The following is a 17334-nucleotide window of genomic DNA, read 5'->3' on the forward strand; positions in this document are numbered from 1 at the left end:
ATTCAGAATGTGAAATTATAAAATTATGAACATATGTTTACGTAACTAATGTCAATCGAAAATAATTTTTTAAAAAAGTAAAACGACGCTGTTTTTGCAACCGTGTGCACCATACATGGTGCACACTGCATACGCACAACATAATTTGCCCTAATTTGCCTGTTATGTCTGTAATTAGGGCCATAGGGGAAGTGAAACGGTGTCGTATTATTGTAAGGAACATCTAGACGAACATCTAGAAGACAAAATCCCCTGCAAAATTAAGGTTTGTTGTCTAAGGAAGACGAAGGAGATCAAGAAGACATGGCGAAGCATCTGTGCCGTCTGTTTACGTCGATGATCGCGCAGCCTAAGCTCAGTTCAGGTATGTCCGAGTATTCAGCGAGTCGACTCATTTGCTCATCGGCTCAGAGATTTCAAGTCCACAAAGAGAATCCTCTGGAGCACGCGGCGCCAGTCTCAGAGGAGAAGGATAAGGTCCGCAGCGGAGACGAGACTATGTCCGATCCGGTATCTCAGAGTGAAGAAGAAGAACACGGCGATTTCGTGAACAAAGAAACCGGAGAAATCGGAGGCCCCAAAGGTCCGGAGCCAACTCGCTATGGAGATTGGGAGCAACGCGGCCGCTGCTCCGATTTCTGAAATAAGTTTCATAGCTTTCGCCTTTATGAATCTCCAATAAGAAAGGTTAGGTATTTTGAAAGAAAGGATAAGTTTGAAAACTCGGACACAAATCCTGCTTACTGAGTAAACAATGTTGTCTTACCGAGTCAATACTGTCTCCCATAATTTAATTTGCCAATTAATGCTATATAGAACTGTTAAAATGTCTATGATGTAAGCCCTCTTAAACAATTTCATTAGTTTGAAACTAGTCCTTTGTTTATTACTAATGATGTGTTCATTTTAGTCTAAACAATATATTTTGCTTATCATTAAGCTTAGCCTGGTGTTGACCTCAAGATAATGACTGCTTACTGTAAACTCGATGCAGACAATCATATGGTTTGAACTATGAAATGTTCAGCACAGCATTAGTCATGCCTTGTTGGGTGGAATATAGTTATGGTTTAGGTTTCAATTGTATAGCTGGAATCTGGATTTTGCAGGTCTTTCTGTCTAGCTACTGATGGATACACAGAGCACTGTGCAGATTGTCTTGTTTCTTGCCTTTGCTCGTTTCTTGGTCACGGGAGCTTGCTTTGATTCTACATGTGACCGTACTGGGCCTTTGATTCGGTTTCCTTTCTGGCTGCAGAATCTCCAGCCCGAGCAGTGTGGCTATCCGGGATTTCGTTTATCCTGTGATAGCTCAAACATGACAGTTCTTGAGCTGCCTAATTCAGCTCCCTTGACTGTCCAGGCTATAGACTATGCCACACAGGAGCTATGGCTTAATGATCCTAGTGACTGCCTCCCTTCCCGTCTTTTGACCTTGAATCTCTCTGGTTCTCCCTTTGCTGGTGTTTACTATCAAGATTTTACACTGTTTAATTGCTCGTTTGATTACAGAATGTATAGGTTAAATCCCATTGCTTGTCTCAGCGGTCAAAATTATACTGTGTTTGCTACGTCTTCTGTCAAGGCCTTGAGGTTCTTGACATCGCCTTCGTGTAGCTTGATAGCAACTATTGCTGTCCCGGTTCAGTGGTCGTTTTTTGAGCAGGTTTTATCTTCGGATCTCAGTGATAATATCCGGCTCAAATGGGGTTCTCCGAACTGTGGCAAGTGTGAATCGCAGGGTGGACGATGTAGGCTGGAGACCAACTCCAGTAATAAGATCGATTGCCAAATTTCTCCCAGACACAGTAATTTCCCTACCTTCTCACTGCCTTTTACCTTTCCTTTTAATTTTCTTTTTCCGCATTTTTCTTGATTCATTCACTTTGTAGCTTTTGATTGTGAGCAAAATTTCTAGTAGTTTAGGTGGTTGAACTGTTTCACGTGCTTATGTTTATTGCTATAACTAAACTGGACAAAACTCATAAACTGTGGATTGGATAAAACATTGAATGAGGATGGTGTTTCTCATTCCTAATGTGATTCTTGAACAGATCTGGAAATAATCTTTTGCGTTTCAAACTATGTGAAGTTTCACCATTGAATGTACATTTCAACTTTGCAGGACTTCCTAAAGGTGCGCGTTATGCCATAATGATCGGAGCTGGTATACCAGCGTTTTTATTCTTTAACGCGCTGGTATGTTTTCTTCTCCGTAGAATCAGAGTATGCTGGAGGAGAGGCCGCCCAGAGGTTGAATTTACCCTCTCTGTCGTGGCTCCACCACGCCCTGTCATGATAACAGGCCTCGATGAACCTACAATAGCGTCCTACCCGAGAACTGTTCTAGGCGAGAGCAGGCGCCTACCCAATCCCGAACATAATGTCTGCCCAATATGCCTGTCTGAGTATCAGCCCAAGGACACCCTGAGAACCATCCCTGCTTGCCAGCATTGCTTCCATGCTGATTGCATTGATGAGTGGCTTAGGCTCAATGCTGCTTGCCCTGTCTGCCGCAATTTTCCCAAGTCTTCTGCCCCTGTTCATGCTCTGTAGGCTCTGCAGTTTTGCTGCTTCATCTTTTCTGCTGTGTTTTGGTCCTTTTTTGAGTGATTATGGGAGTTTCCTAGTGTATGTATGTCATGAATCCATACAAGTTTTTGCTTTTTTATTATTCTGTACTCTCTCTGTCTCATTTTATCTGTTCTGTTTACTATTCACACGGAAAACTAACACTTTCTTTTTTTTTATTATTTTTAACAATTTTAAATTTATTTTTTGTGTAAGAGTATTTTTAAAGTTGTTTTTAAATATATAAATTTTATATATTAATGCTAATCATAATATTATTATGAAAAATTAAATTAAAAATAATTTCAGTCAAACTTGTTTTTTTTTTTTTTAAAATTAGTCAAATTTTATTAATTGAACTAGACACATAAAATAAGATAGAGAATATCTGTTTCGGTAGCTTTTTAAAAAAAAATCATTTTGCATATAGTTAATTATCAATTAATAATTAATTTATCAAACATCTTTCCACAATTAACTAATGATATCAATTAATTAAACTCATTAACCTAATCAGTTAATAATTATTATTATTTACTAAATACACCATGCTTTCTCATTAAAGTGGTATAGAACACCAAAATATGAGTTGGGTTAGCCTGTGACGCACTATAATAATAATCTGCCATACTATAGTGTTGGTTCATGAGATTTGGGTATTAGGAAACATTTAAAAAAAAAAAAATATCATATATTCACATGTTTGTTGGGAAAGCTAAGTCATCCATATTTTATGAGCAAACTGATTTAGGGTGTATTTGGTTCGCACATAGGAATCGGAATCAGAATTAGAATAGGTATTAAATACTTGGTAATAGGTATTAAATACTTGGTGAAAGTATTTAACATGTTTGGTAATAAGGTAGAATGGGAATTGTTACTAATAGTAGTGCTTGAGAGTGAATAAGGGAATGAAACCCTTATTGTATTTGGGTATGAGTTTTTCAATTGATGGGGTATTCGAAACTCAGAGTAGTGTTCTAAAAACCTATCAACCAAACAACAGCAATCACTTTCATACCCATTCCTATGGGCAAAGGATCGTTATGATGTGCATCCGTGTGCACCATGCATGTTGCATACGGATCAAAAACGACGTCGTTTTGACTAAAACGCGCGTCCCACTTAAAAAAAAATTCCGTTTTGATTCCCCTCAACAACATTATGTTGTTCATTCATTCTGAATTTTTAGTTCATAGATTCTGGATTTTTAGTTCATTGATTTTAGATTTTTAGTTCATTGATTCTAGATTTTTAGTTCGTTCATTGATTCTGAATTTTTAATTCATTAATTCTGGATTTTTAGTTCATTGATTTTGGATATTTAGACGTAAATCGAAACTGATTTTTTTTTTCATTCATGCTGGATATTTAGTTCATTCATTCTATATTTTTAATTCATAGATTCTGGATTTTTAGTTCATTGATTCTGGATATATAGTTCAAATTATACACAACATAATTCTGTTATTGGAAATCGAAACTGATTATTTTTTTTTTTAAAGTAAGACGCGCGTTTTTAATAAAACGACGTTTTTGCATCCGTATGCACCATACATGGTACATACGAATGCACAACATAATTTGCCATGGGCAAAACCCACCGACCAAACACACCCTTAGTTTGGTTCGGTTGTTTATTATTTTACTGTTATTCTGTACGAAGTCCACAAACCAGCAGATGGGTGGGCTAACTGCATAAAAAATAACATTGTAAATATATATATTAAAAAAATTAAATACATACAAATAATATTGCATGTATATAAAAATCACACTAATAATAATAATTCTTTTAAATAATATTGACTCTGTTATAATGTAATATCTATTCATATATCTCATTTGGATGAGCCACTCCGAACCACTAGACCATAAGGTCATTGACAACAATAATGAATTATTTACTTATAATAGTGAATTTATGTACTTATAGTAGTGAATTATATATTTACGATTATGATTTTTATAAACCAAATTTATGTACCTAAAATAAAGATTTTATGCACTTATAGATTTATTTTACAAATTTAATATGAGTGTCATTTAAAATATTATTAATTTTTTTGTTATGATATAATTTTTATATATTAATAATTGTAATTTATGCCCTTCACAAATATGTTAATTATCAATGTCACTACTGAATTATTAGTGGTGTAAATGTTGCCCTCAATTTTCAAAACGTAACATATATTGCCCTTCCCCTATCAGGAAGAAGAAGAAACATTGTTGTCGTCGTAAGGAGAACAAATGAAGAAAGAAAAATGGAGAGAAAAAACATGGTTTTCAAATAGAGAAAACAATAGGTAATCACATTTACACCACTAATAATTTAGAAGGGGGGCAATATATGTCTCGTTTTGAAATTTGAGAGACAATATTTACATTACTAATAATTTAGGGGTAACATTAATAATTGACATAAATTAAGTAGGTAAAAATTTTGGACCAAAACCTACCTTGTAAGTAGCTGTGGTCCAAGATATAACTACTCCCACAAACCATCAATCGTTATATCGTACACCACGGCGCACATAGCACTGTGCGCCGCGCGCCTCCCAAAACGACGTCGTTTTGGGGTCGTGTTGGGAGGCGCGGTAGGAAGTTGCTGGGATTATGTGTATTTGTTCACAACATTATGTGTATTTGTTCACAACGTTATGTGTATTTGTTCACAACGTTATGTGTATTGGTTCATACAGTTATGTGTATTTTTTATACAATTATGTACATTCTTTTTATACAATTATGTACATCCGAATTAGAAAATTTGTGTGTATTATGTTAAGAGTTGATGTGTATTATGTTAAAAGTTTATGTTTATTAAGTATTATGTTAGATTATGTGTATTATCTTTTAAAAAGAGTATGTATATTTTGTTATATAATTATGTACATTCATGTATACAATTATGTGTATTCAAGTATAACATTATGTACATTCTTGAACAGCGAATTTTTTTTAAAGCAAAAACTACTGCCATTCACTGGGGTGGGAAATTTCAAAAAATAAAATAAAATTAAAACGACGTCGTTTTGCATCTGGGCGCATAGTGCAACACGCACCGTGGTGTAGGATATAAATTGCCACAAACCATAGTACGTTACTTATTTAGTTATTTATTCTTCCAAAAGGTTGAACCCCAACCCTAAGGGACCCCCACACCCCTTATTTAGTTATTCATGCATTTTTTAATGATGGAATATGTAAAATAAGTTAAGCTAATTACACAATTTATTGAATTGGTTACTTGGCATAATCTTCTTCTCCTAAATACTATCTACTAATTCATTGAGTTAAATATGTGCGGGCTTATTACTCAGCATAATCGTTCTATAACACGGGGTGCTAATAATCTCTAGCATTTTTTAGTCCAATATCCAAACTGATCTGAAGAATAATCTTGAAAGCAAAACCTTAGTCCTAAAAGAGATAAAATAGTACCACGTTAATGGTACTTAATTAAAGGAGTTGTTAAGAATTGAAGTGACAAAAAAAAAAAAAAAAAAAAAAAAACTTGTATTTAAAGAACAATTAAAGGAGCCAAAGACACCAGGACTAGGCCCTGTTTGGTAAAAGTTTGTCTTATAGGTCAATTTTGACTTATTTGACCACTATTAATTGTTTGCTTTAGTTAAAATATCAATATAAATGTTTGGTTAATTAGCTTTTTGCAATTTCAAAAGACTAAAATTCAAAAAGCTACTCCAAGCAACTTTTTCAATTAGCTTTTTGAGAAAAAAATTTATATCAAACAACTATCAGCTAACAGCTAATTTACCAAACACTTTTCTATAATCAGCTAATGTTATCAACTATTTATACTCTCTGATTAATACAATCAGCTAACAATCATTTTACCAAACAGGGCCTATATGGTCTAATGGTATCCGGGTTGAATTTCCATTTGGAATGTTGTGAGTTTAAGCTTCAATGGAGGCGTTATTGGTTCTTTATATTTCAGTAGGTTGAAAAGGTATATGAACAGATACTACAATGTAATAAAGCCAGTAACAAGTAAAATTTGTCGTAAATTGATTTTAGATTTTATTATTTGTTTATTTAAAAATATTAATTAAAATACAACACTTATTAATTTATAATAAAAAATTACATTTGATATTCGCATGGCGTTAAACAATATTATATACGTTTTATGTGTTTTTTTTTTTGGTTAAACATAAATACCTTCTTTTAATTTTTAATTTTTAAAAAATTGGTACACGTTTTTCGTGTAGATGCTGTCACTTTCAAAAAAAAAAAATTAAATTTTTTAATGCATTTTACGCACATGGGAATTATTTTATAATTTCGATCCCGTTGAGAGTGGATAGCATGCAAGATTCTATCATTACTGCAACACTACTTTTTACCTCCAGCCTGTGCGCACTGAAATTTGACATTGTCTGTTTAGCCATTGAATCATTGTGGTGTATATTAGTACAAATGTTCTGTTAAGTGCCCGACAGACTTAACTTAATGGCATTAAAAATAGTTCTGCACGGACTTAGCTCAATAGACAATGTGGAAATTATATTTAAAGTAAGCAAATTCTTTGTACTCGGTCTTGTCTGATGAGTCATTGAGTCACCATGATTTACATCCTCAATGCTTTGTTAGTAGGGTGTGAGGGACCTTTGGGGTTGGAGATTCAACGGTTTTTTTTAGAAGAAGAAAAAGGAGATGGAGGGGTGGGTGGTGTGGTGGGGATGGGGTGCCATGTGGCCCTTCCTTCTTCCTCTCCAATCTTCTTTATATATGCAATGAATGGTTTTCAAGTTTTCAGTCACTGCATTTACACTCAGTTTGGTTGAACTGGTATATATACAATTATACAAAGCCTTCAGCTTGTTCAATTCTCAGTCATTTTCTTCCACTTTCCATTGATTTTGCAGTATTCAAGCTGTATATAAGCTAGCAATTTATATTAGGATTAGGAACAAATTATCTCTGCAATTTTAGGATTTATATACCTTGGGTTCTTGGCTATTTAATCTGCTACATTTGTGTTTTCTTAGACCTTAGCTTGTTGTCTGTGATGATTCTGTGACTGTTAATTACAGTGAACTTAGGTTGCTGGAGAAAGGTGAAAAATGGAGGGGAAGTACGGCCGTACTAACGGCGGCATACACCCCGTGGGGGTTCTCCCTTCTTGCTGCTTGAAAGCCAGTGTGTTTGATCCAGAGCTTGAGGGAAAATGCCATTCAACAGTTGTCTCTGGATGGTTCTCTCATCCCTGTAATATATATACATACTTATAGCGAGACTACACATTTATATTTTATATATTATATGCTTAACCGCGGGGATATGATGGATGACGTTTTTCTGTTCATTTTCCTTTTTATTGCAGCTGAAAATGGCAAGGCATTGTATTTCAACAATCCTATGTGGCCAGGTTAGTTTCTCCCTTCCTTCATTCTCCAATTACTATCTTCACAGGCCGTAAACTCAGGCCTGTTGAGCATATGCAATCCAACTATCAGATTAAGCTTTTAGTTGAGATGGAGCCAAAGATTATGGATTGCACATTAATGGTTATATGCTCAACAGAGCCAATACATAAGTCAAATCAGATGTAGTTAGGACGTGGGTTCATATTATTTATGTAGCTTAGTGCTAATTGGTGGCTTAATCTTGCTTGTAGGAGAAGCACATTCTCTCAAAGTAGAGAAGATTCTATTCAAAGAACAGTCTGAATACCAGGAAGTAATGGTGTTTGAGGTCAATCATCTTGACTATAAGCTATTTTCTGATGATTATACCAGAAAAGTCTGAATTTTTTACAGTTTATCTTTATTTACTGTTGCAGTCTGCATCCTATGGGAAAGTTCTTGTGTTGGATGGCATTGTTCAGTTGACTGAGAAAGATGAATGTGCTTATCAGGAGATGATAGTGCACCTCCCCCTCTGCTCAATCAAATCTCCCAGAAAAGTACCATTTTCCGTCTACTTTTTATGTAAAAAGAAAAAGGCGAGGTTTATTCAGTGCACACCCTCGGTTAGTGGTTGCTGGTTTCCCTCATCACCCGAAAGAAAATGGTAAATTGTGGTTGCTGATAACTGCAGGTTCTGGTTTGTGGTGGCGGCGATGGAGGAGTTCTTAGGGAGATCTCTCGCCATAGCTCCGTCGAAGTTATTGACATTTGTGAGATAGACAAAATGGTTATAGATGTAAGCAAAGCTAGTGGGGAAAGATAGCTTCCTTCTTTTGTTCTGCAGAAATGTAAGTAATTTCAGCATGGTTTTTGCAGGTTAGCAAGAAATTCTTCCCAGAGTTGGCTATTGGGTTTGAGGATCCCAGAGTCAGGCTCCACATTGGTGATGGTATAATGTGTTGTCTTTCTTTAATTTATGTTATTGTTATTGTTTCTTGTTCTCGTTAATCTCAAAAAAAATGACACCATTCATGGTGAATATCGAAATCTGTGTATATATATAGTTCAGAGATATAAACTTTCACATCCTCTCATGTTTTGCAGCTGTGGAGTTTCTGAGGAATGCTCCTAGAGGGAAGTATGATGCCATTATAGTTGATTCATCAGATCCCATTGGTCTGTCCCTCTCATTCCTTACAAGTTTTTTTTTTGCCACTGTTGCGAGTTATACAGTTAAATGTGTAGTCACACTATTTATTTAACTTTTTAGTTTAGACGAAACGTATTTATTGTTACAGTGCTCCATGTGCAGCCCGAATAGTGTTGGTTATATATATTTTTGTCTGTATAGGTTATTTTACTTGTAATTAATTAAGAATAAATAATTAATTAACCAAACACTTTTCTATAATTAGTTAGGATTATAGCTAGTTCCTGTTTGGTAACATAGTTACCTATTAGTCGATTTTGACTTGTTTGACCATTATTAGCACCAATATGAGTGTTTGATTAATTAACTTTTTGTAACAGCTTATTGCTCAAAAAGGTTAAAATTCAAAAAACTTCTCAAAGCAACTTTTTCGATCAGTTTTTTGAGAAAGTCATTTTGCATGCAATCAGTTATCAACTAACAGTTAATTTACCAACCATCTTTCTACAATCAGCTAATGCTATCAACTAGTCAAACTTACAAACTCAATCAGCTAACAACTATTTACCAAACACCCCCTATGTGTGTTATGGAACACAGGTCCTGCTAAAGAACTGGTGGAGAGGCCATTTTTTGAGACAGTGGCTGGAGCATTAAGGCCCGGAGGAGTTCTCTGCAACATGGCAGAAAGTATGTGGCTTCACACACACCTTATTCAGGACATGATCTCTCTTTGCTGTGAAGCCTTCAAGGGTTCAGTTCAATATGCCTGGACCAGTGTCCCAACATATCCCAGGTAAATCCCGCCATCTCATCTTACGCTACACTAATCCTAAACCCCCCAGAACCCCTACTCAAGAGTCGCTGCAGATGCCTGTTTTTATGTTTTTCTGTTGTGTGTCTGCCTGCAGTGGCGCGATTGGGTTTCTGCTGTGCTCGACTGAGGGGCCGCCTGTCGATTTCCTGCACCCGATCAATCCCATAGAGAAGCAAGATGATGGAACACTCCAAACTCACAGAAAGCTTCGATTTTACAACTCTGATGTATGTTCTTTCCCAGGTTCTTGGCTTTGTTCTTGCTCATAAATGTCAGTAAACACAGATTGTATCTTTTGTTGCTTGACAGGTCCACAAGGCTGCATTTGCACTGCCATCTTTTGTTAGGAGAGAACTCGGTCACCATGCCTTATCTGCAACTGGAGTTCATTAGATGTTTTGTTAGCATTCATTCAAATCATACTTGTATTTCATAAAGAATTGGGTGGATGCAGTCAAGGCACAGTATATATTGTGTGTTTGATTCTAGCAGATAAGCATGTATGCAGTGTGAAATCAGTGTAATTGGCAATAATTATGTTTTGCAGACCATACATTAACCCTGTAATTTGCAGGAGCTAAGAGTATCATATCATGCTGCATTTTTTTTAGTATTTTACTATTTTAGCATTATATGAAAATTTGTACCACATTATATCCATTTGGCCTGCTGAGTCATTGAATCATCGTGATTTATATCCATTTGGCCTTTCTCAAATCAATAAAGCTAAGATGGTTATTCATCAAGTGGATCCTTTGCCTCTTACCTCAGTAGCTGTGCCCGGAAATTGCAACCATTACAAAATAAATATAATTTGTCTAAATATTAAAATGAAAACTTTGAGTATGCGGACACGTGTCTTTTACAGTAGATATAATTTTGGCTTGATGTGTAATGACTATTATCAACAGTATTTTTTTTTTTGAGTTAATACCACAAATAGTCTTCTGACTACTGGGGTCGTACTCTTTTTAGTTATCGACTTTCAATTTGATCAAAACATATACCTCGACTTCCATTTTTAACCACAAATAATCATATGTCAGTTTTTCTATTAAATGAGTGCTAAATTTAAGGATATTATTATCAAATCAAAGAAAAAAATAAAATAGTTAATAACAAGTCCATTTGAGAGATCATACTTGAACAAATTGAAATTTAGATCTTATATTTCAACATAACAATCAATTGAGAGAACAGAAAATTAATAAAAATTTTAACTACTATGGACTTACTATAAATTTAATACAAAGAATGATATAATACAGAATAATAACTTCTATGTCAATCGTAACAAATTAAAACTAGGACTGGCCCTGGGGCAATGACAGGCTGGATCCTTGTCCAGAGCTCATGCTTGGAGGGGACCTATCTTATCCCTTATATATGTAGTATATATAGTATATATAGGATAAGAAAATAATATACGTGCATCAAAACAATAGGTGAATTAGGTTGTTTGGTAAAATACTTAGGGGTCGTTTGGTTCACGGAATGTCAGATTACCTTAGGTAATGTTAGATTGCTGGGAATGTTAGATTACTGGGAATGTTAGATTCCTGTGTTTGGTTAAAATTGGGGTATGTAATATAATCTTGTTTGGTTTAGGATTATCTTGTATACACACTATAATATCCTTAACATATTTTCATATATTTTAATAAATTTTAAAATTAAAATAAATAAATAAGATAACGGTATCATATATAATTACATGATTTTAAAATATTAACTAAAATCTTGAACTTGAGAAACAAAATTATTTTATATGCTAATATAACATATATATATATATATATATATATATATATATATATATATATATATATATATATATATATATAAAATAAACTAACATAACTAAGGTTATCTTACATTACCTAAGATTTTGAAGGGAATCACATTCCCTTCAAAATCCTATGTGGAGGGAATGTGACATTCCTTGGGAATGTCAGATTCCCTAAGATAATATGAACCAAACACTGGTATGTGAGCTTTGGAATGTCACATTCCCTTGGTTATGTTATATAACCTGAACCAAACGCCCCCTTAATGTTAATAACTTTCTTTGTTGAAGTTCAAGCGATCAAACCCTACCTTTTACATTTTAGAAAAAAAAAATCATGAAATTCCTCAACTCTACTTTTTTTTGCTGATTTTCTAGTGTATTTTTTTTTAATTATTGAAACTCATCGCCTCTTACTTTTTTTTTTTGTTTATTTTCTAATGTATTTTTAATTATTTTTTTTTGTTTAATAATATTTTTAATGTAGTTTATAATATATATATATATATATATATATATATATATATATATATATATATATTATATACTTATACAGTTATACTAAACATATTATAATAAATTAAATTAAAAATAATTTCAATCAAGTCACGTTAACCAAACAAGACACATAAAATATGATGGAGGGGAATATGATTTATTTTGAGATTCAATTATGAAAAAAAAATTAAAAGATAATTTACTCCATACTTCTTTATGAATATCTAATCAATGTAATATAGAAGCTTTTATTATGTGTCATCGTATTCAAATTACTCTTAAAAAGTTTGAAATTTATCAAGCTAAAAGAAAATGTATTTATAACAATCATATAAATATAGAAGATGTGTAATTTATAATCCGTTTTCTATTCGAACTATTTTATCTAAGTAATTATGTTTTTTTTTTATGAATATTTTTATCGCATTTTGAAATATTTAAATTTATTGCTCCTAGTCAAAAAGATTTTTATCTTCACATATGTTTGTAAGTGTTGTTTTATAAATTTTTAATAATAATTAATTTATTATTTATTTATGAAGACACTTATACAATTATTTATTATTTTGCATTTATGAAATCACCTAGAATTTTTTCATAATTATTATTTTGTATGTAAAATAATTAAAAACTTATTAATCTTATTCAAAGTTATTGATAGTAGTAATTTTTTCCTTATTTAATTTAAATTTGAGGTATAAAATATATAACATATATATTTAATAATAATACCTTCAAATTTAACACTCACTTAACAAGAAAAATTAATGGAGGATTATTTGTGGTTAAAAATAAAAGTCCAAGAATGTATTTTGATCGAATTGAAAGTCGATAACTAAAAAGAGTACTATCTCAATAGTCAGAGGACCATTTGTGGTATTAACTTTTTTTTTTTTGAGTTAATTCCAGCAATGGTCCTCCGACTATATTGATTTTCCAAAATTAGTCCTTGACTTTTAATTTGGACACTTTAGGTCCCTTGACTTTTAATTTCTTTCCAATTGAGGTCCTTTCGTCAGAATATGGTTAATTGAATTTTAAATGAAGGGGTAAACTCGTCATTTCACATGCCTATGTATTATTCTTAGTATTTCTCCATTGTATACGCGATATATATGAAGATAATCTTAGTCGAAACTCTAAAATGTTCCTCGTCGTTCCCCATTTGCTGACTACTTGCGTGTGCGTTCCTTTATTATTGAGATGCTTACAAGGTATAACAGCGAAATACGAAGGGAGAAATACGAAGAATAATACATAGGCAGGTGAAAGGACGAGTTTACCCCTTCATTTAAAGTCTAATAAACCGTATTCTAACGAAAGGACCTCAATTGGAAAGAAATTGAAAGTCAAGGGACTTAAAGTGTCCAAATTAAAAATCGATGACTAATTTTGAAAAATCACTATAGTCGGAGGACCATTGTTGGAATTAACTCTTTTTTTTTTCATAGTTGAAGAAGTGCGTGCAATGAAAATGGAGATGGAAATGTGTTTAAATGGTCAAGGATTCTGATCCGAAAAGGATTGGAATCCATAAAGAATAGAATCTGGCACACGCCCACCACACTCCACCCCCGCCACCCGTCACAGAATCTTCACATATCGGCGGCGCCGCCCCAGAAATCCGCCGTACCATGGCTGGTTTCTTGAATTTTACATCATTCTATCTACATGGGAAGTGCAGTGATAATCCCAACAATTTTCATTTCAAAATTCCCAGAAGCAAGATGAAGATGGTGGTATTCAAAATTACCATGCCTGCGGGTTTCTTGAAATTCCCAAACTTTTCCATTTCAAATCAGGATGAAGCTGAAAATTGGTGGTATTCAAGGCAGGATTCTGTTTATCCTGTTATGACTGGTTCAGAAGATAGTCCAAGTTCTTGTGATTCAGAGAATTCTCCATTGAAATCTGGCATCATCTTTCTCACGAATACTGAGAACAGAATGAAGGAAGATGACCCCATTGACAAGCTGAAAGCTCTGCATTTACATTTGGTGGCAGTGGAGCAAAGGAATGCATCAGTACTTAGATTGTGTCACAGGTAGAATTTCATTTTTTTCCTTTTTATACATCAGATATCCTAGCTTACGCTAGACTAATGACTCTGATGTAATCAATGTTGTAGAAGACACTACTCATGTGCCCGCGGGACGCCTAGTGCCTGGAGCGCCTAGACGGCCTAGTAATCTGAGTATATGGTTTCCACTTTTCCCATTGTTAAACTATTATAATCTCCCAAACTAATCAATTGCATATGTTAGATGATTAGTTGAGTACCTGGAAAAATATAGAAGAGTAGGAGTAGACAAAAAAACCTAGTCGACCGATTAGTCGATCAGCCGACTAAAAGCCACCTAGTGCTGAAATGGCCTCGGCCTAGGGGCCCTTAGTGCCTAGACCTATTTTTACAACACTGGATACTTATGTAAGCCCTTTGAAATTTGAATCTAACATTTTGCAAGATATTTACTAACCTATGATAGTATAATTCCTCACATGAACAGAAATTACTTGGCGAGTGCAGTGAACCTAGTACATTATTTGGCTTTAAAAGGCCTAGACATAGACAGGATTAATGAACAACTCTCGCCTTCCGGTCTTGTGAACTTAGACAATGCAGCTCCACATGTACTAGCAAGTCTGCTTGCAGGGATACATATGCTGGAGAAGTTGAAATCTGGTTTGTGTAGTGGTAAAAGTTGCGGTGATGGAGAAGTCGTCTGTGTTAGTGACATGGAAATGTGATGTGTCCTGCCCGGGTTTGGCTAACTGCCCCTGGAACAGCTCCCCCGTCGCCCACTCAAGCCTCACCTGATGAAGTTTTGTATGTGGATGGCCAAGAATTTCTCAGTAAATTGAAGGTGAATGATGAAGTCAATTTATGCGATGCTCGTGAGACCTTGCTGTCGAGTGCGGTTGGGAGAAGTTAGCGGACATTCAAGACGAGATTATTTGTGTCTGCAGAGCTGCACACATTCCAGTTATCTGGGCAACACAGGTCTTAGAATCTGTCATTATATCCGGGGTGCCAACCAGATCTGAGCTTACTGATGTTGGAATTGCCAAAAGGTTTCTGCTTCTGCTCTCTCTGTCTCTTTCCTTAGAGCAACATTATAACTTGGAGATATTAGGGGGAGAATGTAAGAGTAATTTGGAAAGAGAAATGGGAGGGGAGAGAAAAAAGGAAAAAAAAAATTGAATTTAAATAAAAAAAGAGTTAATTATCAAAATGATCCCTTGACTATAGCGAAATTACCAATTTGGTCTTTGACTATTTTTTTGACCAATTAAGTCCTTCAATTTTAAAAATCTTAACCAATTTGGTTCTCTGTTAGTTTGACCGTTAGTCAACCGTTAACTTGGGACCAAATTGGTAATTTGCTATAGTCAATGGACCATTTTGGTAATTAACTTTAAGGGTGGGCAATTCGGTTCAGTTTTCTCGAATCGAACCATACCGAACTAGTTAGATTCGGTAATATACCGAACAACCGAACAGTAATAGATTATTGTATACCGAACGGTTCGGTAAAAATTCAAACTAAACTGAATTGTTCGGAAAAAAACCAAACCGAACCGAGTACCGTTTGAATTTTGGATTGCTATTTTGTTATATATTAGACTTTGGATATGTACTATGTAAACACCATAACACATAATATAGAACTTTTGATAACAAACCATAAAGAAATCAAATAAAACATTTACGAGAGATACCCGTGAGAATATGAGCTGAACGGCAGAGCAAGCAGCAAGGGACTTGGATTTACTTTTTATTTATTTATTTATTTATTTATTTATTATTATTATTATTATTATTATTATTTTCTTAAAAAAATCAAACAGTATTCGGTTCAGTTTAATTTTTTACCGAACAATTTGGATCGATTTTTTATCGAACCGTTCCGTATACAAGAATCCAATACCGTTCGGTTGTTTGGTATATTATCGAACCAAACTAGTTCGGTTCGGTTTGGTACGGTTTGGTTTGAGAAAACTAAACCAAATTGCCCGCACTAAAGTTAATTACCAAAATGATCTCTTGATTATAGCAAAATTACCAATTTGGTCCTAAGTTAACGGTTGACTACCGGTCAAACTAACGAAGGATCAAATTGGTTAAGATTTTTAAAGTTAAGGGACTTAATTGGTTAAAAAAAAATAGTCAAAGACCAAATTGGTAATTTCACTATAGTCAAGGGACCATTTTGGTAATTAACTCATAAAAAAATAATAATACTTTAATTACTGTCCCTTACGCGCACGCACCCGCTGGGCGCAATGGTGACAGCCACGCATGGGCAAAATTGAAGGTGGGTCCCACATTTCTGAATTCTCCCCACATTTACAGAAGCACCCCGTTTTTCTCTTTCTTGCTTCTCTCTCTTCCACATGGCTTTGATTTTTTACATTATTCCCACATTATGCATTGATGGGGTTGCAGGTTGCTCTTATCTCCCAATTTGAAAGCCTTTATCACAGGGAATTGAAGCTGAGATTTCTGCATTTTCTTGGTGATCACAGGGCAAAGTGCATCATGTTGAACAAAGGGAAGCATGTTGTGGAAGCTGTGCATATGTTGTGCAACATTTTGAGCAGTCCAAGAAGAGAGGTGAAGCTGATCTTGTAAATAACAACCTGTGACTTGTGTTCAATTCTTGAGGGCTTTAGGCATGTAAACAATGTTGCATAAACAACTCAACAATGGGATTTGTACAGATGGTGTTCTCACATATATATGTTGTGTTTTTCACTTTTCAGTTGAGTAGATCTCTTGTTTTCATTCACATGGCATGTTAGGCATGTTAGCTGTTAAATATACTTTGTATATGTAGTAAATGTATTGGGTTAATATTTCTAACCCGTTTTTTAACAGTCCCGTGACGAACTAGTTCAGTTTGATCACTCTATGGAGCATTAAGTTAATTAAAAGGTTAGTGAACAGTTAGGCCAATATTAAGGGGTTGTTGTTTGGTAAGCTTCGATGAAGGTACACTTAAATCAAAGACCGAAAGGAGTGCACGAGTACACAACTGTATATAGCAGTGTGAGCACCTAGCGAGCTCATCTTGGGCGGTGCACGTGCAAGCGTGACCCTTTATATGTAAAAATAAATAAATAAAAGGGT

The 17334-nt window shown here is 34.5% G+C and overlaps 3 protein-coding genes across 4 annotated transcripts; all 3 read left to right on the plus strand.

Moving 5' to 3' along the window:
- The first annotated feature begins 229 nt into the window (after positions 1–229).
- Positions 230–893, plus strand: LOC109194051 (succinate dehydrogenase assembly factor 4, mitochondrial). Its single transcript, XM_019344905.1, has one exon. It carries the CDS (start codon positions 304–306, stop codon positions 640–642), a length of 339 nt encoding a protein of 112 aa, XP_019200450.1. The 5' UTR covers positions 230–303; the 3' UTR covers positions 643–893.
- A 50-nt stretch (positions 894–943) lies between these two features.
- Positions 944–2695, plus strand: LOC109194047 (putative RING-H2 finger protein ATL21A). Its single transcript, XM_019344897.1, has 2 exons — positions 944–1808; positions 2126–2695. The coding sequence occupies exons 1-2, from the start codon at positions 1130–1132 to the stop codon at positions 2554–2556; spliced, it is 1110 nt and encodes a 369-aa protein (XP_019200442.1). The 5' UTR covers positions 944–1129; the 3' UTR covers positions 2557–2695.
- Positions 2696–7310: 4615 nt separating this feature from the next.
- LOC109194048 (spermine synthase-like) lies at positions 7311–10518 on the plus strand. 2 transcript variants are annotated; one of them, XM_019344898.1, is made up of 11 exons: positions 7311–7392; positions 7638–7812; positions 7928–7972; positions 8222–8298; positions 8387–8509; positions 8644–8748; positions 8829–8901; positions 9057–9128; positions 9703–9898; positions 10014–10146; positions 10229–10518. In XM_019344898.1, the coding sequence occupies exons 2-11, from the start codon at positions 7668–7670 to the stop codon at positions 10310–10312; spliced, it is 1053 nt and encodes a 350-aa protein (XP_019200443.1). In that variant the 5' UTR covers positions 7311–7392; positions 7638–7667; the 3' UTR covers positions 10313–10518. The 2 variants fall into 2 exon arrangements, with proteins under 2 accessions (XP_019200443.1, XP_019200444.1); XM_019344899.1 differs by lacking the exon at positions 7311–7392 and having other exon boundaries at positions 7717–7834.
- The last annotated feature ends 6816 nt before the right edge of the window (positions 10519–17334 follow it).

Source organism: Ipomoea nil, unplaced genomic scaffold, assembly GCF_001879475.1.
Source record: "Ipomoea nil cultivar Tokyo-kokei standard unplaced genomic scaffold, Asagao_1.1 scaffold1932, whole genome shotgun sequence".
Lineage (NCBI taxonomy): Eukaryota > Viridiplantae > Streptophyta > Magnoliopsida > Solanales > Convolvulaceae > Ipomoea > Ipomoea nil.